Genomic DNA, 14585 nt, shown 5'->3' with positions numbered 1-14585 from the left:
TATATATATATATATATATATATATATATATATATATATATATATATATATATATATTTGCTTTGCCTCTATATTTCTCATAGGCATTTGTATTTGCTTCTTTATCTTTCTTCTACCACCTATCTTCCCTTTGTCCTTTGACCGGCCTTTTCCTGTCTTCATTATATATCCTACTGAAGTTGTCTTGTTCAGATTCACACACAGGTACCATCTTTCTTACTTAGACCTGGAGAAGGAAGAATAAATTAAAATGTTGGGTTGACAGAGAAATTACACCTGACCACATCAGTCCTCTTTTAAAGAAATTGGAAGGCAGCTAAAATGAAAAGCTTAGTATTCAGAAACGCAGAAACCTTTTATTTTAAATGTTATGTCAATTAAGTTTATATTTAACGGTGCTAAGTACTGTAGAGCATTAACAAATGAAGCAGAAAACACAGTTGCTACCCTTAAGGAGTGTGATTAAATAGGAGAGCTGAAAGAAACATGCATACAGATACCCGCTATGCAAAATAGCATACACCTAACTGTTATATAGAAATAGAAGTAAGATGATTAAGTATTTAAAGGCTTAACATGAAAAACAAAAGTATGAAAGGGTAACTCTTGCAGTGGTCTTAGCTAGACCTTGGAAAGCAAGGTGGATAATTCAATCCTGATAAGTACATATGTAGGAGAATGGAATAGTAAGTAGAGTCACAGGGAAAAATGCAGGTGCTAAAAGTCTATATGGTATGTATGTAATGAAGCAATACTGGTACTACATGGAAACAGTTTGGCAAGAAAATGAAAAAAAAAATAGTATAAGTAGGAAAAGGTCCACCATGTAAGGCACTGTTTTCACAAGGAGAAAGATTTGTGCTTTGAAGACAAAGAATAAGTTGCCAATAGAGAGGGGGAGATTGAAGATACTAGTAAGAAAAGAGACTGTGAAGGGACTAAAGTCCCAGAGGCAACACATGTGCAGAGAGAAACCGCTGGGATAAACTAGTGTATCAGACTGTGTGCTGGACTAGTAAGAAAGACACGTGAGATATTTTTAAAAAGATAAGAAATGGTTCCTCAATAAAGAAGGCACTATAAATGTTCAATAAATGCTATCACTTATTTTTATTATTCTTATAATTGCTATTCTCTGAAATGAGTTTTGTCTGTGAAAAATGTTAATTTCATATTATTGAATTTCTTCTGTGTTCCTAAATTTTACATATCAAAGGTTAGAGCAACATGACAACCAGTGAAAATCAATACCTGTGAAAGCTGCCTCTTTGTCTGGAGGCCAGGTATTACAAGTTATAAAACTTCCTCATTGCTCTCAACTACATGATAAATAGATAATCATCTAATTGTTAATAAATATCCAGTTAAATGACACCAAGAATTTGGACAGTTGTTAAGTGCTCTGTATACTTTACCTTCCAAAAACATACTCTAAGGTATATAGCAAACCAGAGTGAACTCCTGCCACCACATCAAAGTCGAGAATAATATGATTTTTGACACATTAGCTGTATCTACATAACTATCTGATATTACATATAAGATGTAGAAAGCAATTGTCCTTCGAGGTACTCTCTTCCATTCATACTTTGTAAGAGTTCTGAAAAGTGAGTAAGTAGTTCAGCCTTCTAGGTATCACCTACAGACCACTCAAAAATACATGAAAATTCTTGAGACATTATATCATAGTGTGTGTGTGTGTGTGTGTGTGTGTGTGTGTGTGTGTGTGTGCAAATATGCCCTATCAATTGTACCTCTTAATAATAGTTCTGTAACAGTTATGTTGACATATAATTTATACAACCATACAATTTACTCCCTTTAAAGTCACAATCCAGGGAATGTTAGTATGTTCATAGTTATTTGCCATCACTATTATTTAGTACTTGAACATTATTATCATTCTAAAGAATTATAAGTATTGTACAGAACTCTTATATAAAAATTATCTTCACAAATTTCTACATTTTCATATAAATAGAATTATGTGATATATAAACATTTGAGCACAAACATTCTCACTGAAATGTTCTCATAGCTCTTGTAATTAATACAGGTCACACTTAGTCTTTTTATGGATGAATAACACTCCATCAATTGAATATACAAGATTCTGTTCAGGCATTCATTATTTGAGAGACCTTTACATAGATTTTAATTTTTAGACTACTATGAATAATTCTGCTATAAATATTAATGCACAAATTTTTAAATGTTTGTATTGTTTGAGTATTTTGTAGACAAATATAATGTGCCTTGAAGAGGGGCACTACCCATTCCTTCTTCTCCATTAATATCCTAACACATCCACCACTTTTACATCCTGATTTCATGTTCTCTTTTGCTGAGTCCAATAAATCTACTTGTTGCTGCTTATATGTGCACTGCTGTAGGACCAATCTATTGGAGCATGGGCAGGCTCTCAGGGGTCACATCTGTGAAGAAAACTGAATCGTTCTCTCCTAGCAGCCATACATTTCTAATAGCTCCTTAACAAGGGATAGTACTTCAGCAACCCCTCCCAAATCTATGCTAAGATTTTGTGTCTTGATAGTATAGAGGTCTTGTGCATATAGTCACAGTGGCAGTGATTTGATGTGTGCAAAAACATTGTAATATCAAGGCAATACAGTATTGTTCAAACTTTTTTACTAACTATGGGCCCTATAATAGTTCCTCTACCACCCCTTCATCAATATCTCTAAACCTTGATGGCAAAGTGTGATATAGATATTCTATAAAGTGCAATACTCCTTGCTCTAATATTCTCTAAAGGTTGGCCTGTTGTGAGGTTTTCTATTAATTTTCATCATTACAAAAAGAAGCTTATTTGATAAAGACTGAGAAATGTTATAATCTAAAGAATAAAGATAAGAACTGAGGGGGTCTGTATTAGTCAGGGTTTCTATTCCTGCACAAACATCATGACCAAAAAGCAAGTTAAGGAGGAAAGGGTTTATTCAGCTTACACTTCCATACTGCTGTTCATCACCAAGGAAGTCAGGACTGGAACTCAAGCAGGTCAGAAAGCAGGAGCTGATGCAGAGGCCATGGAGGGATGTTCTTTACTAGCTTGCCTCCCCTGGCTTGCTCAGCCTGCTCTCTTATAGAACCAAGACTACCAGCCCAGAGATGGTCCCACCCACAAGGGGCCTCTCCCCTAGATCACTAATTGAGAAAATGCCCCACAGCTGGATCTCATGTAGGCATTTCCTCAACTAAAGCTCCTTTCTCTGTGATAACTCCAGCTGTGTCAAGTTGACACAAAGCTAGCCAGTACAGGGTCATTTATTACTAGATCATTTTAGCAAAATAAAGCAATTGGATCTCTTCCTAGGACCTAGGACTTAGACAGGTGTGGGTTTGGTAACTAAGTATTTAAAGCAAAATTTTCATCTTTTGTAGTGGGGGCTTTAAGTCAAGTGAGAAAGTGGTTGCTTACTCCCATAATATTCATGCCACTGTTCTACAAGTGATGTAATATGGTCAGGCCAGTTATTATTTAAGCCTTATTGTAGGATTCAAATCTGAATAGGACTATTTATTACTTTTCTCCTCCAATAACTTGTAGAGACCATTCCAGCACTATAAAACCAACACAAAATTTATTTACAAAAAATTAAGAAACCATTTTAAAAGAATTATGTTTCATTTTACACATTATCAATAAACAAATATATAATCAAAATACCATTCCAACTAAGCCGTTCAATTAAAAGATGAAGTTTTAGCAATGTTAGTTTATCATAGAACATATACATAAAGAAAAACTATATACTTTATGATATAAGCTATTCTAATATGTTATAAAGAATTTCCATTCATGGACCTAATCTTTTATACATGCAATGATATGTTCGTCAAGTGCAAACTTAATTAATGGATTTTAAACACAGCAATCTATTATCAACATCATTAAAGACAAAGAAGTTTTATTTATAAACGTATATTATTCTCTTTGATTTCTCAAATGCCTAAGCATTTAGACAGATTCAAGTACTCCTTTTTTCAGACCTTGGAATGAAAGGATAAATTATGCTATTATTAACAACTAATTTTCCCATTACTATTTGTTTTATTTTTGAGACAATAACTACAACGTTTTATCCTTCTCTTTCCTCTCTCCAAACCCTCCTATATACCCTTCTAGATCTCTTTCAAATTCATGGCTTCTTTTTTCATTAATTGATATTACATGCATATATCTAAATGTATAAACATATATATCCAAATGTAACTTTCTCAACCTGTTTAATGTTAGTATATATATTTTCAGAGCTGACTGAGATTGGATAAGCAATTGGTGTGCGTTTTTATCTACTGTTTACAATGCTTATGTGTGAGGTTCATTTCTCTACTTCTTTCTTCTACCTGTTTTGGAAATACATAATGCATGCAAAATAGACAATCTGGACAACTTCTTTTGATAAAGTAAGAGTTAGGTGTGGAGTGGGGCTCGATGTTAGAGTGCTTACCTTATATGTATAATAGAAACTTAGATTTTGCTTATTTCATTTAATATCGTTATAGTTTTAAATTGCGGGAAATAAAGATGTACTTTACATCTCTATTTTTCTCTAAGAACTAATACTCTAAATTTTACAAAGACTTATTAATGTGAAAATATTATATTCAAAATACCATAAATATGGTACTTAAGCCATCTCACATACAATATGAACAATTATTCTTTCAGAACGTTGAATATTCAGTAGGATGAAATGAAGAATAAATATATTCTTAGTACATTCTTAAATACCTTCATGAAATGTTCATGTTTCTGTTAATATAAATACAATAAACCAGTACCATTTAACCTAGCCAGATTTTTATGAATGTCCTTTTTAGTAAACACATATCCAATCTTGTACCAACATCCAATTGAGTTTTGATTTTCATATATTGAACCCAATAGAATTAAGATCTATCATAGTATATTATGTAAGGAAAATATATGCATATGTTCAGAATACAGTTATTACCTTGCATTTATAAAACAGTTTTCTTTTCTTTTCTTTTCTTTCTTTCTTTTCTTTTTTTTTTTTTTTTTTTTTTTTTTTTTTTTTNGTTTTTTGAGACAGGGTTTCTCTGTGTAGTCCTTCTGTCCTGGAACTCACTTTGTAGACCAGGCTGACCTCGAACTCAGAAATCCACCTGCCTCTGAACAGTTTTCTTAATAACCACATTTTTGGTGTTCAAGTGTGTGTTTAGATATTTAAAACTTTGATTTAAGAGACACAATCACTGCAAACCATGTCCATCATAATTTTCATGCCCTATTTTCTTGCCCTCAAGGCAGCTTGACCGTTTCTTGTTGAACAAAGCTACTTTCACTTAATGTGCCATCCTTCAATATCGCTTATCTGCCTTTGGGTTTTCCAGCTCAGCAATTGATACCTGTGTTGCTCCCTATAAAGAGAGTGTTTAGCTCAAACTAAATTGGTGGATAGTGGTAAGACTGTGATAACTACAGTACTTCACAGTATGATATAATTCATGGCTCTATGCATTTCATTCCCCATGTGTACAAGGAAAAGCATTCTGTTACTAGAGAGCATGAGCCTTTTGATGTGCTTCAGGAAAAAAAAAAAACATGATCAAATGATCACTGAAATATGTACAATACAAGAGCATAGCTTATCAGTCTCTTGCTGGAAATTTGTATAAAATCAGAATGTTATACTTGTTCAGGGCTGTTTCATTTGCTTTTATTTATCAAGCATGTTTTTCACAAAAAAAATCCCACACTTTGAGTAATTTTCACATATATGTTTTCTGGAGTTTTCCACTCTTTTGAGTTACACCATTAAAAATGAAAGAATAAATGACCTCATAATCACTGGACTGCAATATATAACCAATTTTGAGAGATAATGAAATGGAGAAGGTAATTTAACAATGTATGCTGCCAGTAAGAAGCTACTTCTCTTTCTGATACACAAGGCTCTAAGGGGGTAGAGGCTGGTAGATTTCCCTTCTGTAAATTATAAGAATTTCTCTTCTCGAGAGGCCCCTTGGTCTTGCAAACTTTATATAACCCAGCACAAGGCAAGGCCTGGGCCAAGTAGTGGGAGTGGGTGGGTAGGGGAGCAGAGGTGGGGGGAGGGGTATAGGAAACTTTCGGGATAGCATTTGAAATGTAAAAAAAGAAAATAATAAAAATAAATAAATAAATAAATAAATAAATAAATAAATAAGAATTTCTCTTCTCTAATATTGCTAGATTAATTTCTTTTATTTAAATTATGGTCCACTTGTTTGTTCATGTATTTTTATCTCTACTCACCTTATCATAACTTTAACCTCTTAAATGACAAGACCATCTTCTTGTAAAGTTACTTCCATAAATTATTGATGCATATGTACTCTAGATGTTCAGTGTTGATAACAACCAGGAAACTCCAACAGTAGAACTTCATGAGCTTCTTTTGATCTAATAAAAATTCATTAAGGTAGCATTATTATGTAATGCATGATGCTATAGAGTGCAGAAAGAGAAGTTGTAATATTAGATAAGTTTTCCATATAAAGGTTAATGTCCCTCAACCAGTTTTGTACAGAGGTTTAAAAATGAATTCATTTTATTAAAGACTATTCATGGCACCCCAAAATTGTACTGCTTGACCCTAGAACATTCTGAATTGTTTTATATTTATAATATTGTTTGCACAACCAAATGGTGCATTTTAAGAAGTGATAAAAGCTTCTAATGAGGATAGTTGTTGGATAAACTGAATATTAAGTTGAGAGCAAAAATGCCCACATAAATATGGTCTATTAATCTCCTGCCATGGAAGGTATTTATTTCTTCTAAACCCTTAAGAGTTAAATTTATAATCCACCCTTTGGGAACCAAATTGTTCCGTCTTACTTAGAAGAAAAGTAACTTTCAGTGAAAAATAAAGGACTCTGTTGGTCATTTATTATCTTAAAGGGTGTGTTTTATTAGAAATGTCAATTCCACAAAATTATGTGTCCTGTAATACATAATTATGTTCAAAATTACATTTGAAATCTATTATTAACAGTTAACAGTGAACATTCTTAAAATAGTTATTACTCTTGGCCTTAACACAAAAAGCAATAATGTAGGTATTTTAGGGAGTTAAAAGCTGCAAGGCCTTGGCCTCTGAATAAAGTCACTGCAGGTGTGTTTCTTAATGGGCTGTTAATTTTATGTCAGGTGAACACAAAGGACAAGGACCGTGTGTGTTTTTAAACTGTTTGGTATGGAGACAGAGTTGATGGCTGAAAAGATAAAGATGGGATGAAATGAGGCCAAATTTAAACCTCCAGGAGAATAAATAATCCCTGCTTAAAATGGAAGCAAACCAATTCTCTTTCCTCCTTTTATATTCCTTTCCTCCCCACTATCACATGATGTAGTATTCCATAGTGGGTGGGTAGGGGAGCAGGGGTGGGGGGGATGGTATAGGGAACTTTCGGGATAGCATTTGAAATGTAAATAAAGAAAATATCTAATAAAAATATTTTTAAAAATGATATATTAACCTAGCACATCAAATAAAGTTACTCTTCTTCAAACTAAACATCTGCCCCTCACAGACCAGGTACTTCTGGGTTTCATATATTTGGCTATTAGTACTATCCAAATGATTCAAACTCACAATCATGGTGTCAGTTTAATGTTTTCTTTGCCTTCACAACTATTACCTTCACTTCTCAGGTATTGATGAGTGAACAATGCAACATCAGCACCACTTGGAGTCACTTCAAACATGCATTCAATGCTTGTGTTTGAAAACTCCTCTACTCAGTTTCATTAAAATTTGACAAGCTCTGCTTTGGCATCTTCTATATTGTTCTCATATCTTCCTCCCACTTTCCACCTATACTAAATTACTTTTCACTGAAATGTACCTTTTCGACAGACGTTATTTGTGCTTTAATATTTGTGAAAGAGTTAAATTGCAATTACCCTACAGAGATATTACTGACCATCTCAAAAGAGGCATGTTGCCAAGCAAAAGCTCCAGTACACGGTATGGGATATTGCCTTTCTAGATGTTGGTCAGAGATAACATGGTTATGATTCCTTGTGTTTTTTTTCAAATATGTTAACTTTACTAATCAAATTCTCTTGACTAGTTTTAAAAACAGTATGAACAATGAGTCATTATTTATTTCCAATAGTCATTTTTTTATTTCCAACCCCCCAAAGCAATCCAGGCTATTGCCATCAACTGTTGTTATCCAGCAGAACATGATGTTATGATCTTATTTCTAAATTCACCATAAGCTTTGCACATAAGATGTGGAGAAATCAAACAGGTAACTAACCTGGATGTTTCCTCATTGTTTCCAATGTATCAAAAGATGATATATAGTCTACCAGGAGAGAAAAATCATCTGTTTTACTCAGCCGTCAACCTATGATTCAGAATACTGACAAGCCTAGCAATATATGCCAATGGGAACAATAGTGGCAAGAATGCAATTGTGGGGAGGGGGTAATCAACTACTTTCTGATTTTACTTAAGGCCAACTCCCAAACAGGAAAAGGATGCCTGGCACTATAAATCTGATCAAGAGCCAAAAGCTGATGAGCTCATAGGAACATCGATGAACCTACTTGTATTATTTTACTAAATAGACATAGTATCACAAAATTCCATCTAAATATGTACCCTAACACTTATAGACTAGTGCAAATGTAACTCTCAGGCTTCACCAGAGACTCATCTTTGCACTGTAGGCAGTGTTGAACACAGAATTTCACAACTGGTTAAAACACAAAGAGCAAGTGCCTGTGGTATACTCATTCATGAATAGACCACCTGTGTCATAGTCCTCTCCTAAAAGGCTCAGGGTAGATCATGGGAGATAGTGCAGAAAGATTTCAAGAATCAGAGTTAGGAGATTCCAGTGGTGAAACGGTGTTCTTATGGACTTGCAGAACTTAGGTACTCATGAACTCACAGCAGCTGTGGTTGCCTGCACAACATCTGCACAAAGTCAACCTAGTCTTTCCAACGTGGAGAAAAAGAGGCTCAAAAACCTTCACCTCTAGTTAAGGAGTTAGTAACAGGTGATGGCTTCTGGAGTAGGGCAAATCTGTTTTCTTTAATGGTATGATCCCTGGTAGGATAAGCATGCTCTGTTGTATGCAAACGTGTATGTTATCAGGGCTGACCATGTGCTATTGGAAAACCAGTTAGTATGCTCATTCCTGCAGAGGACTATTATTCTCACTCTCAATATTCCTTAGCTGCCTATAGTTTTTTGTGTGTGGAGTTGAGATCTCATGAGCTTTCTCCCGTCTACATTGTCAGGTCTATTGTTGGACAACCTTTTCCATCTCATGTTAGATAGTCATGTTGGTGAGACTTTATGGGCATAAACTCTATTATTACTATGAGACACAATTTCTCAGGAAACCCCCTAACCTTCTACCTCTTAGAATCATTCTTCACCCTCTTCTATAGTACTGTTATATTTACTTTGGCACTTGTAAAAAGCATCTCTAGCTAAGTTGAAATATTTGATATAAATCATATATGCATATTTATATAAAGAATTATTTATATGATGGATTTCCTTTAGATAAATAGTATGATTCCTTGTGGCTTTTTCAAATATTCTTACTGTTTTATGTTAACTTTACTAATCAAATCCTCTTGACTAGTTCTAAAAGCAGTATGAACAATGAGTCATTATTTATTTCCAACTCTATTTAGATCTCTTCTTTATATATGCATATTCTATAGCCTTAAGGTAACAAAGTTTTAGCACTTTGTGTTAGTGCAAGCTGCTCCTAAGTCTCATGTTCAGGGCCATGTCCCATAATTACCATTTTATGACTCATTCATCCACACATTTATTAAGTAATTATATATTGATCATTTCTGTGTATGTGTTTGTAAAATCTTTACATTCACATACATTTACTAGATACTGAAGTTAAAGGAATGAACAGTGCAGCTCCATTCCTTGTCCTCAAAATGCTTACTTTATATCTTTATATCCTGGAAAAATAGGCAATATGTAACACATACATAAAATATGTAATGTGATGGGTAATAATTACTTCAAGAAAATAAAAAGCAATGTGGTTATTTTCATATTTGTAACATTTATTCAGTGATTTTCAAAATTCACTGAGGCCAACAGCTACATCTTACTCATCTCTCTAATTCCTGCATCTATCAAGAGAATGAGCGCTCAGTAAATACTTTAAAGTAATCATGCTAAACAAAATAAATGCAGTAGGAGTTTAAGAGAGAATTTGGCATAATGGTTGATCAGAAAAGGCCTCTTAGAAGATATTTAATATGAGTGATACATTGAAAGATACAGGGAGGGAAAAAAGTTGGGTAAGTTGTTTCAATATATTTGTTCTTGAAAAGCTAAAGAGCATTGCTTTTTAAATTAAGATTAATTGTATGCATAATTCTCTCTTTTTAAAACAGTGTTCCAGAAGGGACGAGCAATTGACACTGGCGAAGTTGACATTGGAGCCCAGGTCATGCAGACCATTCCACCTGGCTTATTCTGGCGTTTCCAGATAACTATCCACCATCCTATATATCTGAAATTCAATATTTCTTTAGCCAAGGACTCTCTGCTGGGAATTTATGGCAGAAGAAACATTCCACCTACACACACTCAGGTATTTGATATAATAGGTATTTTCTTAAATCCTTTTAGAGGGTAGTATATCAAGCACTTTGCACTTCAGATGTTGTGATTTGTGAATACTGTAGGATTCAAAGATGAAGGCAAAAAAAAATCTTTGTAACAAAAATATCTAAACTAATCACACTTTAATGAAAACACAGCAACTAGAAATAAAGAATAGCATTTAGGAAAACACATTCAGAAAAGATAGTCTAAGGAAACAATTCTTTAAACTCAATCTCTGCTTCCTACAAAAGGATCATGATGAGTTTCTCTGCTCTCTCATTTTAGCACTAGAGTCCCCCTGTTTTTGCATATAATTTTACTATTATCCCAGTAACAGTATGGAAATCAACCAGAAGATATGGGTAATATATATATATATATATATATATATATATATATATATATAGAGAGAGAGAGAGAGAGAGAGAGAGAAGATTTTATCTTACATACAGAAATTTTTCTATAAGCAATCATTCACAGGATTTCAAATATATAATATTTCTGCAGTTTCCATAGCCTATTTATAAACAGATACCATACTTCTAGTGTTTTTCTTAAGCTTATTTTTTCCACATTAATCCATTAGTAGCAGTGCTCTATCCAAGATTAAATTTGAAAGAATTAAGCACTCAGTCTACTTTTCCCTCAACAAGGATGGCTAGAGTCAAAACTTTTATCTTTTGGCTAGGTCAAGGATAATCAAAATGCCATTCAAATGTGATTCACAAAACATAGGAACATGTAAAACAATGTTTACCAAATGATTAGAGGGAGGAGGCTAGCCTTTGAATATATAAATATATACTAACAAAGATAATGAGTTGTGATAAATATTATCATTTGTAATTTTCATTTATTTGGGTTTTTTGAAGTGTAAAAGCTTTAAATTTGTTAATAAGGTCACATTTCTGAGCAGAATGTGCTATCAAGTATCTTCTCTTAGATAAAATGTCAGGATCTTATACATCATCCTCAAAACTGTTTCTATTTCTTGAGAGTTTGCTTTTAAACAATTTTTATTTTGAACAGTCCCAAACTGAGAAGTTCACAACATTTGTAAGTGTAGTGAAACGATTTTCAAAACTAACAAATTGCTTTGACTTCAAATATACTTAAGAATTGGTAACTTTCTTTTGCATTTTGCCAACTCTCTGAACAGAGAAATACATATTGAATATGTCGGTGAGAATTAAAGGTGGTTATATGTCCAGAAGTACAAAGTGGTTCAAGTTCATATTTGTGTTTGTATTTGTTCCAGTTTGATTTTGTGAAATTAATGGATGGCAAACAACTGGTAAAACAGGAATCTAAGAGCTCAGATGACATCCAGCACTCCCCAAGGAATCTGATCTTAACATCACTTCAGGAGACAGGTTTCATAGAGTATATGGACCAAGGACCTTGGTATCTGGCATTTTACAATGATGGAAAAAAGATGGAGCAAGTATTTGTGCTAACTACAGCAATTGGTAAGCTGCCATGGCTATTATTTGAATTTACAGTATCGCTCTAGAAAGTCACTAGTGGTTAAAGTACTTGGTTCCTCACATACTGCTCCTTCTACCTTAAAGTCATTATTCAATAAATGTCACTATGAGTAACCTTTTATTTTTGTTCTCATTGTTGTTAAAACATTGGTTAAGATTTTTTACAGCTCTCCAGTATTTGCTAATATTCTAAGACTCTTGTCATGAATCCCTTTATAAGTTCTTAATATAAAAAATATTGCCTGGATAATATTGTTTAAGAAGCTAGATAGATGAACGATTTCAGAGAGAAATCTTATAAGCAAAAGTATCCCTGTTAATACCAGTGACATAAAATATACATTTGTGAGTTCAAGACCAACATGAGAGTAAAAGGAAATTCAAAGCCAATCTTGGCAAACCAGTAAGTACCTATCTTAAAATATAAAATATAAAATATATTACAGGGTATAGCCTGGTGACAGAACAATTACCTAACATGTATGATTCCTAAGGTTCTATCCTTAGTGAGAGAATGGGAGATAGGAAATAAAGACCTTGTTAATTGGTTTGATTATAAAATAAGGGCAAATAATTACCTCTTAAAATAGAAAGGCTGGCATCAATACGATTCTTTAGAACAATTGATTCTCAAACCTCCTAGGCTTCAAAATACAAATTAAGAATACTTAGAGAAGAATAGTGAAAACAACATAAGTCATTTCAAGCCTCCTTCTTGGGTTTCTTTAAGTCTGATAATCAAATAGCTCCTTCATTGTGCCCATGGCCTTTTAAATGGAGTTCTTTAGAAATACAATGCCTAGCATTCACCATCACCCTCCTTAGTCTGAAATGTCTCAGTCTTTTGTCATGTTTTCTCAGTAAACACACTCCCCTGACCCTTTGTGTGAATAAAGCTAAACTCTTTAGCAATTTGGGAGTCCTTGGGGTAAACAACTTGTAGGCACAGCCTTGTAGTGTTTGAATTTAAAAAAAAAAAAAAAAAAAAAAACAACCTCATGTCTTTTAAAAGAAGAGAAAATCTTTTACAGCTGTCAGTTCTCTATACAACTCTCTACTTTATCCTTTAGTTAACCTGTTCAGCCATATGTTTAGGAAGATGTGTTGACTGTTAATAAATAGACCATCTGCTCTTGATAACAATTATGTTCTATTTTTACTTGTTGCTAAAGACCTTGAGGAAGTAAAAAACAGTATTCTAGCCATAAGACTATTATTTTTTCCTCTAAAGTAATTAGAAAAAAAGTAAAAATCATACTGAGACAAACTCCATTGATCTTAATCTCCAAAATACATAACATTCTTATTAAAATTAAAAAAATTATACATTTTAACTCACATCATTATTTTGTCACTAAGAGGGTATCCTTAAAAGTCAGTACTGTGAAAAAATCAAAACACAATTTTGATATGATTGATATTAAATTATAACAGACTAATTTAGAGAAGTTAGAAGAAATAACATATTTGGGGATATATCTCTCTTCCTTGTGATTTAACCTGTCATCTTAAATTGTAAATACTAACCAAGCTATTAACCTGTTAAAAAGTAGTAGGACCAAGAACTGTGCTTGGGAGCTTTTTATCTTTACCTTATTTCATCCCCAAAGGAACTTAACCTTTCATATCATCATCCAGATATGAAGCTATCAGTTTCATATTAGCAAAATATTTGCATTTTGCACATGCAATCCAGTATCGTTTGATATATTTTATAAAGCTAAGGATGTGTTTTATAGAGTAAGGTATGGTGCAGTGGAAGGGGTTGCCTTGGCAGGCCCGTGCTGAAGCATCACTCCTCTGAGGTGCCAGTCATAAGATGGGTCTAGTATAAAATAGAGTTTTATTTGGGAGCATGAAAAAGGGAGGTGAGAATGGAGATGAGACAGAGAGAGGTGTGTGTGGGGAGGGGGGCAAGCATTCTCTCTTATAGCAAGCCAGGTCTACCTGGCTATTGCTGTGTAACTGTTGGGCGGAGTCTTAAAGGAATGCTAAGAACTTTTCTTTTCTACTTGTTTAATATTAGAAACAAAAGATCATCTTCCACCCTCATTTCATTAAAGAAATCTCAAGGAGGCTAGAGAGATGGTTCAAGATTAAGAATACTTATTGCTGTTGCAGAGGAATTGGGTTCAATTCTCAGTAGTCCCATAATGGTTCCCAAACACCCATAATTCCAGTTTCAGGATATGCCCTATTTTGTCTTCTGAAGACACTAAACACAGACATGATATGAATACATGCATGCAGGTAAAACACTCATACATAAAATAAAACGGATAAAATAACAACAAACTTTAAGGTCAAGTAAATTTCCCCAAATAATCAAAAACATATAAGTCATTTACTCTAAAGTATAGCCATTAGATAGATAGATAGATAGATAGATAGATAGATAGATAGATAGATAGATAGATAGATAGATAGGGAGAGAGAGAGAGAGAGAGAGAGAGA

At 33.5% G+C, this 14585-nt stretch overlaps 1 protein-coding gene across 2 annotated transcripts in view; it reads left to right on the top strand.

Annotated features, from left to right (window-relative positions):
* Tenm1 (teneurin transmembrane protein 1) overlaps positions 1–14585 on the top strand; it is a 710827-nt gene that overhangs the window by 425603 nt on the left and 270639 nt on the right. For both annotated transcript variants that reach the window (XM_021188844.2, XM_021188842.2), the window contains exons 8-9: positions 10431–10630; positions 11903–12113. In XM_021188844.2, the coding sequence (XP_021044503.1) occupies positions 10431–10630; positions 11903–12113 (411 nt within the window). The remainder of the gene's footprint in view (positions 1–10430; positions 10631–11902; positions 12114–14585) is intronic.

Source organism: Mus pahari, chromosome X (assembly GCF_900095145.1).
Source record: "Mus pahari chromosome X, PAHARI_EIJ_v1.1, whole genome shotgun sequence".
Lineage (NCBI taxonomy): Eukaryota > Metazoa > Chordata > Mammalia > Rodentia > Muridae > Mus > Mus pahari.
The sequence above is the reverse complement of the archived record's forward strand: the minus strand, read 5'-3'. Positions and strand labels throughout refer to the sequence as shown.